The following is a 12,125-nucleotide window of genomic DNA, read 5'->3' on the forward strand; positions in this document are numbered from 1 at the left end:
CAGCTTCTAAATGAGTCACTGTATGTCACCCCCAAGCAGTAAACCAGGGTTCAATAAATTAAATGGGAAAATGTGGGGCGAATGCATACAAAACCGGGGCACATGGGAGCCTTTTGCCTATAAACAACCCTAACTACGCACACGTTTCCACAGCCACACAATCCCTCTTTTCAGCCTTTGCACGCTGTGCGTGTGTGTAAAGAGGTAAGAAGAGCCCGGGGAAAAGGTGAGACCTGGAATAGTATGTAGTCGAGCTGGAATTCACCGAATTATATTTGTGCAGATGATCGTGTTGTGACACGCTCGACAGAAAACACCAAACAAAGCGCGGGCTTGCGCAGCTCCTCTTAAGTTTCTTGGTTAAACACGTTAAAACAAACGCGTGGAGCTCGTCTTTTGCTGGGTGATGCGTTTGGCCAAGTTGAACGGGATGTTTTGCTGAAGGGTCTAAAAGGCGGTGTCAGACAAGTGAATGGGATGTGTAGAGACTGCACCCTAGCATTACCTGTGCGCAGAAGTCGCTCCCTATCTGCTGGGCGTTAGGTAGGCAGGTATATTTGAAGTTGATCTGCCATTAGATTTAATAACAGGAAATGTGAGGATACTTTTGTTAAATAACTGCAATAGTCCATTGCTAAGAAAACCCCCCAAACCTTTCCCTTTGTGATTTAAGACATATGGTATATTTACAGCCTTATACATATATTGCAAGGACAGCAAAAAACAAGGTGACTGGATACATTGTCAAGTCTTCAAAATAAACAATGGTGTTCTTTATTTCACACTTTGTAATGCAAAATCAATAGCAATGCATTTTTGAGGTACAATATACCACATAAATACATATAAAACAATGCTACAACTTGAAACAGAGTAAGGAATGCTATTCACAACAGTATAACGCATGATGGGTGAAGGAGGGAATAAATAGCTCAACTTGCCATGTCTTCAAACTCAAAGAACACTGGCTGCTTGTGAATGTTTTGGCTAATTTATGTCAGAGAACCAGAAGATGAAAGAGCCATGTCTTTGCCGTCCTCCTCCTGCCTGCCCATCACTTCAAAAATAACCTGCTTTGTAGAGCTTTGAACATTTTCGTAAGGCTGATGATTTGAGGCCTCGCAGTATTGAGGGAAATGGAATGGCATTTCTCTTACACGCCATAATTATCGTGCTAGCCAGGACAGAGCATTTCAGGTTGAGGAACAGAACGTCACGCGGGAGAGCTACATCTAATTAAACCCTGGCAAAAAGGATAATTACTACTTTTCAGGGGTACAGGAGACCTCACCCATGTTTCGCGTTCCCTATCTGAACTAAAAGTTCGCCCCAAGTAACGAGCACATCTGCCTTCAGCACTGGACTGCAAACCCACAATCACGGGTCACTCCCTTCTAGGGCAGGACTCAGTGTGGTCTTTTGTAACAATACAGACCACCTTTGAAGACCTACAGTATGCTCCCTTTTTTTAAAATTCGAGCTTACAAATGAGTCGCCTGTATTTGGGAGTGTCTCTATCAGGTTTTAGGTGCTGCTGAGTCAACAAACTGGATTGCTGGCACCGCTTCAAAACCAAGCTGAGTTATGATGTACCTGAGGGCATGCTGAGGATTTGGAAGTAGAAATGTACTCAGCAACGGGTGAAAACTGTCAAATATATGATATATTTGTTTTAAAGCACATACAGTATAACTGTCTTATCAATCAGCTTTTCATTTTTAGGGTTTGTTTTTTTGCCATTTTGGTTCATTCAGCCATTTACTGCTTTGCTGTCTTCTGTTTGTGGCAACTTGCTACAAAGTTTTATGGATTATAGATCTTTCGGTGGATTACATCGCATGCATGATGTCAAAACACAAATGTCACTTAAATAGGTACAAAATAAGACACGCCATAATTAGGTGGAGGATTAGAATTGAAAATCATTTTACCCAATACTGAAAAAGTTCCCTGTTTGGTTCACAAGAACAGCACAGAATAGTAAATAATTTTATTTACATATGTACAGGGAGCAGGATGCAGTGTAGATGACTGTTCTTTTAAGTAGTTTTAAGGCAAGACTAACGATATGGTGTATATAAAAAAAGAAAACTGTGCTACATCACCAAAGTACAGCCAGCTCAGATTTGTTTACCTGCACACTGATGTGGTTGTCTTGTAACACTAGCTTTAAGGTAGTCTGAATGTTACTTGGGATAAAGAGTCCCATCTTGTAGTGCACACACAGCAAAGAGAGAACTACTCTGCTCCTCTTGTATGAGTAACTTCACATGTTCATCAACATTGCATGTATTAATGTCAGTAGTGAAAATATAGTCCAAAATAGTCCACTCAAGGAATAATAATAAGTCCCTGAAAAGTATTTAGATCTGAATATTATTAATGGCCATAACTGAGAGTAAACACTGAACTTTAACTGTTTTTTTCAGTGTGAAAGCTATCAGTTTAGAACAGATTTCATCGTCACTCATTTGGCTTTTTCCGAATCTTAAACCTTGGATTGTGTATTTTGAGTGTTCACTGGAAAGCCGTCAGAAAGCATGCACAAGCTCAGTTATTAGAGTACATAGTGTGATTTAACGTCAACAGCATCAAAACAACAAACAAATGACAGCACAAACTTTTGGTCCTCGAGTGTGATTCAGAAACGGCGTCGATGCAACTTCTTATCAGACACAAAATACAGAGTCGGGAAATCATGAGCTGTACATGAACAATAGATTCAGGTGTTTAGAACTACTCTGTAATGTTAATTAATATTACAAATCAAAGGAATACAGGATTGGACCTCACAGCCCCAGTGAAAGTAGTTTACTTTCACTATGAGGTTTCTTGTTCTTGTTGCAGAGTCTGGAATATGAGACTGTACCCATCTGTTAAATACTGGGGGTTACATTAGGCTAGGTCCTGTGGAAGGGGGCAGGGGGCATTGACTGGCAAAGTAATGCTCCGAGCCCCAATCAAATCATAATCCAAACCTTCTGGCCCCGCATTTGTGATCTGTGCTTAACTGTCCCCACCCTGGAAGTTATCACACAGTCAGCTCAGATCTTCTTTGGCTTACGGCCCAGGTGGTAGTAGTAAGCCATGGTGACCAGCAAGAAGAGTACTCGACTGAGGAGAAGCAGCATGGCGGCGTTGGGAAGGATGCCGATCTCCACTAAAGTGATGGACGTCACTGAAACCACAAATAGAAATTTACTTAAATTAGATATTAAATGATAATAAACAACAATAGCCTCTGAAAAAAAGCATGAATCAGCACAATTATCAGTAGATTTTTGATAAAGACAGTGCGTATATGCAAACTCCCTGCTTGTTTTTCATAAAGTATTAATTACCTGAGCAGCTATGAAAGAGAGCAACATGAAAATTGACACTTATGCCAACTATGAAAAAACACACACACAAAAACAGCACCATTTATACCCATACACACAATGCTTCATTGTACATAAGAGCTTAAAAGTACTGTTTTAAGATTTAAATAAAAATGTGTCTAAATTTGAAATACAAGGATGTGACACCTCACACTGAACACAAGAGGGCACTACCTGCACATTTTTCTTTCTGCAAACACTCCCACATGGACAAAAGTAGCCATCCTTTTTCTGCATGAGGCAGAAAAGGATGAAACAAAACAAGATGAAGATAACTTGTAATCTGTGTTGGAAAACTCACCTAAAAACTGCACAGCAAAGTAGCAAGCCTCACTGAGTAGAGTCCACTGGATGATGACCTTTTCTGCTGTGTAGAGTCCGTTCCACATGATGAGGGACAGGCCTGGAAAAGAATGCAAAAATAGGGAATTTATAGGTTCAGGGGCATGGGAATGAAAACAGAAAATAAGAGCAAGCTCGGGAAGGAAGACTCCTACATGTCCGAGAGAATTTCCACTAATAAAACTACAAGAATCTTGACACCATGTGCACATGTTGCTAACGGGGCCTGTTGATTCAGCTCTGACTCTCTGTCTGTGATGACGGGCTTGCGTGCAATCATTTCAGTGCCTGCTCTTCTTCCTGTTCATTTTCCTGAATTTCACTCCCACCTGCAGAGAACAGTGAGGCTATGGAAACAAGAAGGGGTAGGCTGAAAGGTGGGAGGGCTGATGGACTGTATCCTCTCCCTGCCTGGTTCCATCTGTGCAGCAGATGAGACCCCATCATCCGCCCCCTTACTGCACCTAGTCTGATAGGCCATCACCCTCTTTTGCTAATCCCCACAGTGTGAATGACATTTATAATGAAGAAGCCAGTTCAAGGTCAAGCTGGTTCATTCATGTGTTCTTGTAGTGGTTTAGCTGGGATTTGTTCAGATTTTACATTTTTGATTTATCAAGATATGCATAAAACATAGTATTAAGTCTTTCCCTTAGTATTCATGTTATTGAATGCCTATATGAAGTTTAGGTGCTAGCATTTTGACTGATTTAGTAAACTAAATTAAAATGACAACCTCACAAATTGTACTTAAACATTAAGCCTTCTCACTCTCTCTGTCTGTCCTTTGCATATTCTCCCATCTCCCATTACAAACCCTGTGATCACCCGACTGACAGCTCTGTCTCAAGTCAAAACCCATTAAAATAATTGCTCGCATCTCAGACACGTTGTATGCTATGCGTGAGGTGGGAGCTGAGCAAAAATGGCACTTTGTCTCGTTGATGAAGTGACATTAAAAAAAACAAACATTTTTAAGTCACTGCAAAAGAGAAAACTGCAAAATATGAATGTAGAGTAATACACTGCCTCCTCTTTTAGTTCCAGGGCACCTCATTCGCACACACAAACTTACTGTTCTGCCACCGTGTACCAACTGGATCCAAATCTTATATATAAAGCTGCAAAAAGGAGGTGACTGTGGCCGTTCTGGAGAACTAGTCTTTTACCTCATAGAGAAACAGAACTTGAATTATAGAGCCACCATTTGCAGCCTGAAGGAAGGATTTTGGAGGAAGAAGAGATCCCTTTATACAGTATCTGAATGCAAGAAGAGAGCTCTTTCTACAGTATCTGAATGAGTGCTTGAAGTGTTTGACTCAAAATGAATACATTAGAAGCTGTAAACACAAGAGGCAGTGCAGTGCAGTGAGGCAGTGTATATTTTTAGCATGTAAATAAATAAATATTAAAGCATCGTGTCTGCATCAGTGCTGCACGGTCAATGCACTTGTTCATGCAAGTATATTCACACTCAGTAGCATAAATACCTTTATGAATGAATTAGCTGCACAGCTTTCATAAAACTTTGGACTTACTGAGCAATGCTCCTCCGTAAAGGCGAACAGAGATGTTAGTAGTGGAGAGCTCCTCCTCAAAAACGACCTCATATAGTTGGTTGGGAAACACCAGAGCCTGTGTAGGGTAAAAAAAAGGAAAAAGCACAACATAGCTTTGTCATATCAGCAAAACAGCACTGTGTGCTTCCCAAAGTCTCCCTATTTTTGAGCTAGTATCACAGGGAATGCCCTGGAGGATAATGTGAATGTAGATGGTGAGGTTAACAAAGGCGGAGCTGTTTCCCCAGATGTCTCTCACTGATATCTTGGAACAGAACCTACAGTAACTCAGCGCTGCGTTTGCATAACGTGGTTTTCACACTTCTAAAAAGATACATTTCTTTCTGCCTTACATTTGAAAATGAAAAGACTTTGAAATTTATCAGTGCAAAACATCTTACCATCAGAGCCATAGCTGTGAAACCCACTGCAGAGATGAGTATCCACACCCTAAAAAGAGAGAAATATGAAATGCTACACCCATCCTGTGAAAATTACAGATTGTAGACTTTGCAAGACTAGCAATGATGCACGGATGACCTTACACAGTCTGCTGTGTTAACTGTGACTGTTGTGATGTTGAGTAACTGAGCAGCTGAAATCTCACCTCAGCCCGAAAGGCTCTCGCACTGCAAACTTCATCTCATTTCCGAGCATCTGACTGATCTATCAGCAAACGAGGCAAGACAAAAGAAACAGGAAATGAGTGATGAGAAGGTAAATGCAATCACAATCATGTCATCATAACAAATACATGTTATGATCACCTTCAGCAAAACCCCACATAACCAGGAAGAAAGAGTACTCTGGAGGTGTATTTAAAGTAGTTAATGGAGAGAAGCACACAAAACAGAGTGTTCAAGAGAAAGGAACAGAGCGGCTGAGTGTTAGAGAAGCATCTCTTAATGTTAATTAGAGACTGTAAATGTTCTCGCCTTTTTAATCGCCTCCTTAAGACTCACTGTATGTCATAATATCTTTTAGGGAATTCTAGACGAATAACTGACTACCATGTCAATGCCACAAGAAAAGCATCATCTGCAACAAATGACTGCTGGCAACAGTAGCAGCACATAATAATCAATTTATAATCCTGGAAGCCTGAAATCGTTAGTGGGAAAAATGTCTGACAAACTGAAAACTAAGTGTGACGTGCCATTTCTTAATGACCAAGTGTTCATTCAAGCCGACTACAAGGACAGATAGCAGTAAATATTTCATGAAATGCCATGCAAACTGATCTTATCACACAGCAATATTCAGAAGATATACAATATCTGATAGGATAAGCATCTCTTATTACAGATGAGAGTAGACCCTGGAATCCTAATAAGCAGCAACTATATTTTCAAACTCAAAGGACCCAAGAGTTATTGGAATTTAAAACTAATTCATTAGCATGCTACACACATCTGACAATCAATTAATCACTTAAAAGGGACCCATTATGCTCATGTCTGACTTCATTTATTTTAAATTGCTGTAGTGCTGTTTTAAGAAGGCCTATTTATCTATACGGCAACATCTCTGTTCACCCACCCCTTCTTCTGATGGGGTGTTGTATGTGCTTCTGCTCGTATGTGCCTCACAAGATCATTTTTATCATAAAGAGATCACAAAAATCTTAGAGCATAAAAAACACATCTGAAAGCATTTACAGCAGGCTGAAGCCTCATCTCATGGCTCAGAGGGATTACTTGCACATATGGTGACCTTATTATCTGAAGGCCTGACCACATTTAATATTAGCATACACCTTTGGAACAGTAACTATATGAAAAAATATGAAAGGAAGCTAATAGTTCAAATTTAATCAAAGAAAAAAGTGAAAACATGTATTTCTTTCAGGATTCATTGTAATTCTATACTGCATTGTTCAGACTGTTGGTTAGATTGAAATAAATAATTTGTGCTTTTACAAACCAAGGTAATTGCTTTTCAATGCACTACATTAGTGTTATGTGTTTACAGAATGTGGATTCGTAGTAATTTTTTTCCTGTAAGAATAAACAGGAGAAACAAGCCCAGAAATGTTGTTAACAGATTCAGGCTCATGAGCAGGAAGGAAAACAAACTGTCCCAGATAACCACAGAGAGTGAAAATAAATTAATAAACAAACCAAGTTTTCTGCCTGAACGGACAGGAACCCACAGAGAATTTACAACTGTTGGCTGGCTGTGAAGTTGAATTCCTTCATCTAAAACCCTTCAGGTTCCATCATATCCTTAACATGAATGATTTCCCTTCATCATAAAACATTCTCTTCCCTCAAAGGGTTCCGGTGCTGGAGCCAGATGTAGCATCACACAGAACTAAAAATACACAGAAGCAAAAGAGCTCTAAAGAAGAGAAGATGAATCATTTTCTGGCTACGAGTGTTTACAAGCAACACGGAATAGCTTTCTGTTTGATAAGCCTGTGAAAACTTAATGTGAACGAAACAATGATCGATGTCATATCAAAAAATGGGTTTTCACTGGCTTTTACCTTCTGCCATCTCCCACAAGGTGCATGGTAATAAGTGCAATATCTGGACCATTTTCAAAAGAAAGTGTATTTCAAAGAGTTGATGCATTACATCATACTTATTATGTAATATAACAATATCAGCAAGACCCAATTTCACTGCAGCTGGAGAGAGCTTTTTCCAGGATATCATTAAACATGACTTTTCCTTTTTGCCCTCGGGGCCGAGATGCAACTATAAACGTGTCTGTTGACTTTCTGTGAAATTCACATCATGACGTGAATTTCAAATGTCACCATTTTGAGCACTTCTGTCAAAAAACTATACCTGTTGTGTTTGTTTGAAGAGTTTCCTAAGTTAAATATGTAATTTGCAACCAGACATTTATTTGTAATACACAGTAATTTGGCATATAAAAATAACCTCATCATGGCAATGACTTTAGATGCAGATAAAAAAAACACACCACGTTTAAACAAAATATATAAGGGTAGTGATTCATGTGTGTGCATTTGCATCAATCTTTGATGTATACACAAACAGAAGGACTGATGGCCCTGAACTTGTTAAGTAGCTTTAGAGAACCCGTGTTCAAAAGCAGCAGAAAGGAAAACAAAGACTTCATGTGCTTGAAGTAAGATGGGGGAAGGGGATTTTTCTTTTTAAGATTCTTAAATTCCCAATGTCTGCTGCAGTCTTTAATTTAGGGGTAGACATGTACATCCCTCATTGCAGTGCAACTGAAGCACCTGTACACGAATCCATCTGTGCCAGCTGTGGTCACATAACCAGGTGAATCACCCTTCCTGTGCCTTTGGTTTTAGGGGCCGTTTTTGACAAGAACACATAAATGTTCATGACTGGCATGAGAAATATTCATACTCTGAAAACTGAGCATCAATTGATGGTACCATGGTGGCTTAGGGCAGAATATTGCAGAAGGCAGTTGAGTGGAAAGAGGGAGAAACAGGAAAAGAAATACACAATGTTGTTTGTGCAGAGAGAAGCTATAGTGCAGCTGTTGTGGCCTTGAGTTGTCATCAATCACTCCTTCAGCTATTTAGTAAACAATGAGCAGCTTTTCAGCCATAGAGGATGAAAAATATTCAGCTAATACCAACTAGAGTAGCAGTGCTCTGAAATATCAGTATCTGTCAGTTGCAACATCCCATTACCACTTAAATACAGGATCACTGAATTAAACAAGCTGTCAGTAATGGTGCAGCCAGGTGAGGCATTATCTTTTTGCACAGTAGCACCTAGATAAAGCATTGCAGTAATGCACTACTGTCTTTCTGTCCCTTAAAGAGGAAGAGTATTCTTATCTCTAAGTAGTAGAAGAAGCAGGAAGGCACAGTGAACAGAGTGCAGGAGCACTTCCTTCCATTGTTTACTTAAACCACCGGGATGGAGTCAACTGTTTCCTCTATATATAAAAAAAAAAAACGATGTATGGCAAGGATAAATGGAACAACAAGAGTAAGCACAATGGAGTAGAATAAGTGAACAATTATACTGTCACAGTAACAATTAAATTCTAATTTAGTTCAATGTCGAAGTTAAACAGGGAAACACATTTTTTCAAAACAGCACGTACAGTAGATTCCATTAACCAAACTGTTGTTTTACTGTGGTTTGTATACCCTGTTGTTGGTTCAGCCATTACAGTGAATATGCAACCCCAAGACTCAAGAGAGAGGAGCAACTGCCACATTCGTTTCTGTCTTTATCATACCGTCCTGGAAAGGTTTCTGAGTGGCAGATGTCAGGGTTAGGCTCCGTGCTAAAACATTGAGAGAGAAAACAAACACTCAGGAGAGCTGAGAAAAAGGGGGCTGACATCACATCACGAACTATCAGCCACCACCGTATGCCTGCTCCCTTCTGTTCTGTCCCTTTTTCACACTTGCATGTTAATGAATATTTCAGTGAGGAACAATCTGCTATGCCTATGCTCACTGTAATGAGGTCTGATAATGACAAAAATGTATAATAATAATCTGAAATCTTGAAATCTGAGCTCAGTGAAATGGAATAAATTATTGTCAGTGTGCAACTGTGGAACTTGATATTCAAATATGATACTCTGTCTCCTAACATATATCTGATTGTGTGCTGTTGTGTTTTGGTATGCACCGTCTATACTGATGTGCTAATGCATGGGAGGCAGAAAGAGAATACATATGAGATGCAAGAGGCAGGAAGTCTCTCAAGGGACCAAGCCACATCTCAGTGGAGCTGCCAGAGCTTGTTGGATTACGTGATCTAGATTTACTGATCCATAAAGAGCAAATGCAGACAATGGGACACGAAGAGAGTGATGAGCCAATTAGCAGCCCACTGTGGCTTTTAAAAAGAATCCATAGCTCTTCTCAGGGCTAGTAAACACATTTGTGGTGGAAAGTCATTTTGCTTTTCCAGTAGTTTAACTGGTGATAGTTAACTAATGCACTCATTTCTAACCAAGCTGCTTGTTGCACTAATGCACAAGCCATTTGACTGTACATTAGCGCTTAGATTGAGTCAAACTCGCTGGAATATGTTTATATGATGTAATCTGACCTTTGAGCGGTGCACTTCGCCATCGTCGTCCTCGCCACCGACTCCAAGGATCTTCCGGCTCTTCAGACGGCTTATCAAGTCCGTCTGACTGTGCTTCTTCATTAGAGGAGCAGGAGGTTTAGATGCCATGGTGCACACCTGACACGAAAATAAAAAAGGAGACACATGGATGGTGTCGTTAGAGGAGATAAAATAATATGAATTACTACTTAATAAGTAGGACTGAAAGAGGAATGAAAGAGGATGGATTTAATTTTGTTTTTCCCTAGACCATTTATATAATAAACATCAGTGGAGTTCTCCCGTCATCATTTTACGCCTCTGTCTGAAGACGACATCGCTATCACATGGGGCAGGAATAGGCATCAACCAATCTACAAATAATTCCCTTGAGGATGTGACTTATGCAACACAATTACGTAATCCGGGTGTAACAAATACAGGCAAGCCATAAAACCTTCCTCTTAAGTCAGACTGGAAGCAGGAGCCAGCTGCCCCCTGTATCTGCTGAGAGCCCAACAGACGCAGGTGGCTGCTTAGAGAATCACAGCATCTAATAGTGACACACATATAGACTCACAGGGGCGTAGCACAGAACTCTGGGCCCTGCACATAAGCAGTCTATGTGAACCCCCTTTCTTTCTCCTTGTTTTATTTTTATTTTTTTTACATTTTAATTAAGCCAACCACTGTATGCAGTAATCTGTAGGGTTCATTAGGGTAGCCCCCAATGAACTGTTCATATACGGTATATGAACAACCTATGATGCGTCCTTAGAATTCAACCTTAATATCTGGATATACTGTAGTCTTTATCACATCGTCACTGCATGTATGCTTCATCACAGAGTAAAGCATACAGGATTGATACAGGTTAATATATTAACCTGCTTTATAGCCCAATACAGTTTTCAATGTTTTTGGCACTAAAGCAAGTCACAGGCCACAGGTCAAGGCAATCGACCTATAATTAATAAATGTGAAAGTTCAATTAAATCTCCAAAAATATATGTTTATGAAGCTATAACAGTAAAATTACAGCTCTTGGTGGGAGTAGGCAGAATAACAGTATTTTAAAAAGCACTGGATTGAATTAGTTTTATAAATAGGACATAAAATGGAGATTTCGTGTTAGTGTTCCTTTGAGCTCATAAAACACAAAAGATGTCATATATGTCGGTCTGATATTCTTGCAGATACTAGATGATTAAGTATTACATAAAATTATGGTATTAAGTTGTGCTGGTCCATTTTGAGAACTATATTGTTACATCTGGCAGTGGCTCAATGTTTAACACGTGCTTTTTTTTTTTTTTTTTAAATGTTAACAGTCTCCTCTCTTTAGTTTCTTTTTGGACACGGTGCGCATTAGCAGTCACCTAGATAGAATAAATTAGCTATGGTGTAAAGGAGAGTCAAGTGGGGGTCAATCTGTAATTTGTAACAGGTGAAAGTGGAATGAAAGCTTTTTTTTTGTCTCAATTTATTCAGGCAGTTTAGTTATTGCTAATTGTGTAGAAATAACAAAACAAAAAAATCAAACACAATCAAACTCTTCATTGCAACTCCACTTCAGCTGAAATTAACCCTTGGTAGTTAAAGTCACCACTTCCCCCACGACGCCCCTGCACACATACATGTGTTAATTATCTTGCAGACGTCACTTACTGTCCACAAGAGTGGATGTAAATGCCAGTGGCAAAAAACAAACAAACATGTAATTCATTTCTTGCCCTTGCTGGCTATGGACTGTGACAGGAGGTTACACTGCAGCAGTCCTGTTGATCAGCATTAATGAGAAGTGGCTGCAGACT

At 39.6% G+C, this 12,125-nt stretch overlaps 1 protein-coding gene across 1 annotated transcript in view; it reads right to left on the minus strand.

Annotated features, from left to right (window-relative positions):
* Window positions 1-751: 751 nt before the first annotated feature.
* The window catches only part of LOC147324892 (tumor protein p53-inducible protein 11-like), a 44,000-nt gene continuing 32,626 nt past the window's right edge, over window positions 752-12,125 (minus strand). Inside the window, exons 2-7 of the mRNA XM_086299044.1 lie at window positions 10,312-10,449; window positions 5,889-5,947; window positions 5,683-5,731; window positions 5,261-5,357; window positions 3,682-3,783; window positions 752-3,178 (exon numbers count right to left, since the gene is read on the minus strand). Coding sequence (XP_086155170.1) covers window positions 3,045-3,178; window positions 3,682-3,783; window positions 5,261-5,357; window positions 5,683-5,731; window positions 5,889-5,947; window positions 10,312-10,440 — 570 coding nt within the window. The 5' untranslated portion in view covers window positions 10,441-10,449 and the 3' untranslated portion in view covers window positions 752-3,044. The remainder of the gene's footprint in view (window positions 3,179-3,681; window positions 3,784-5,260; window positions 5,358-5,682; window positions 5,732-5,888; window positions 5,948-10,311; window positions 10,450-12,125) is intronic.

Source organism: Aulonocara sp. 'chitande type north' Nkhata Bay, linkage group LG7 (assembly GCF_057382095.1).
Source record: "Aulonocara sp. 'chitande type north' Nkhata Bay isolate Kocher_YH1m ecotype deep benthic linkage group LG7, A_spYH_male_GT1.1, whole genome shotgun sequence".
Classification (NCBI taxonomy): Eukaryota; Metazoa; Chordata; class Actinopteri; order Cichliformes; family Cichlidae; genus Aulonocara; species Aulonocara sp. 'chitande type north' Nkhata Bay.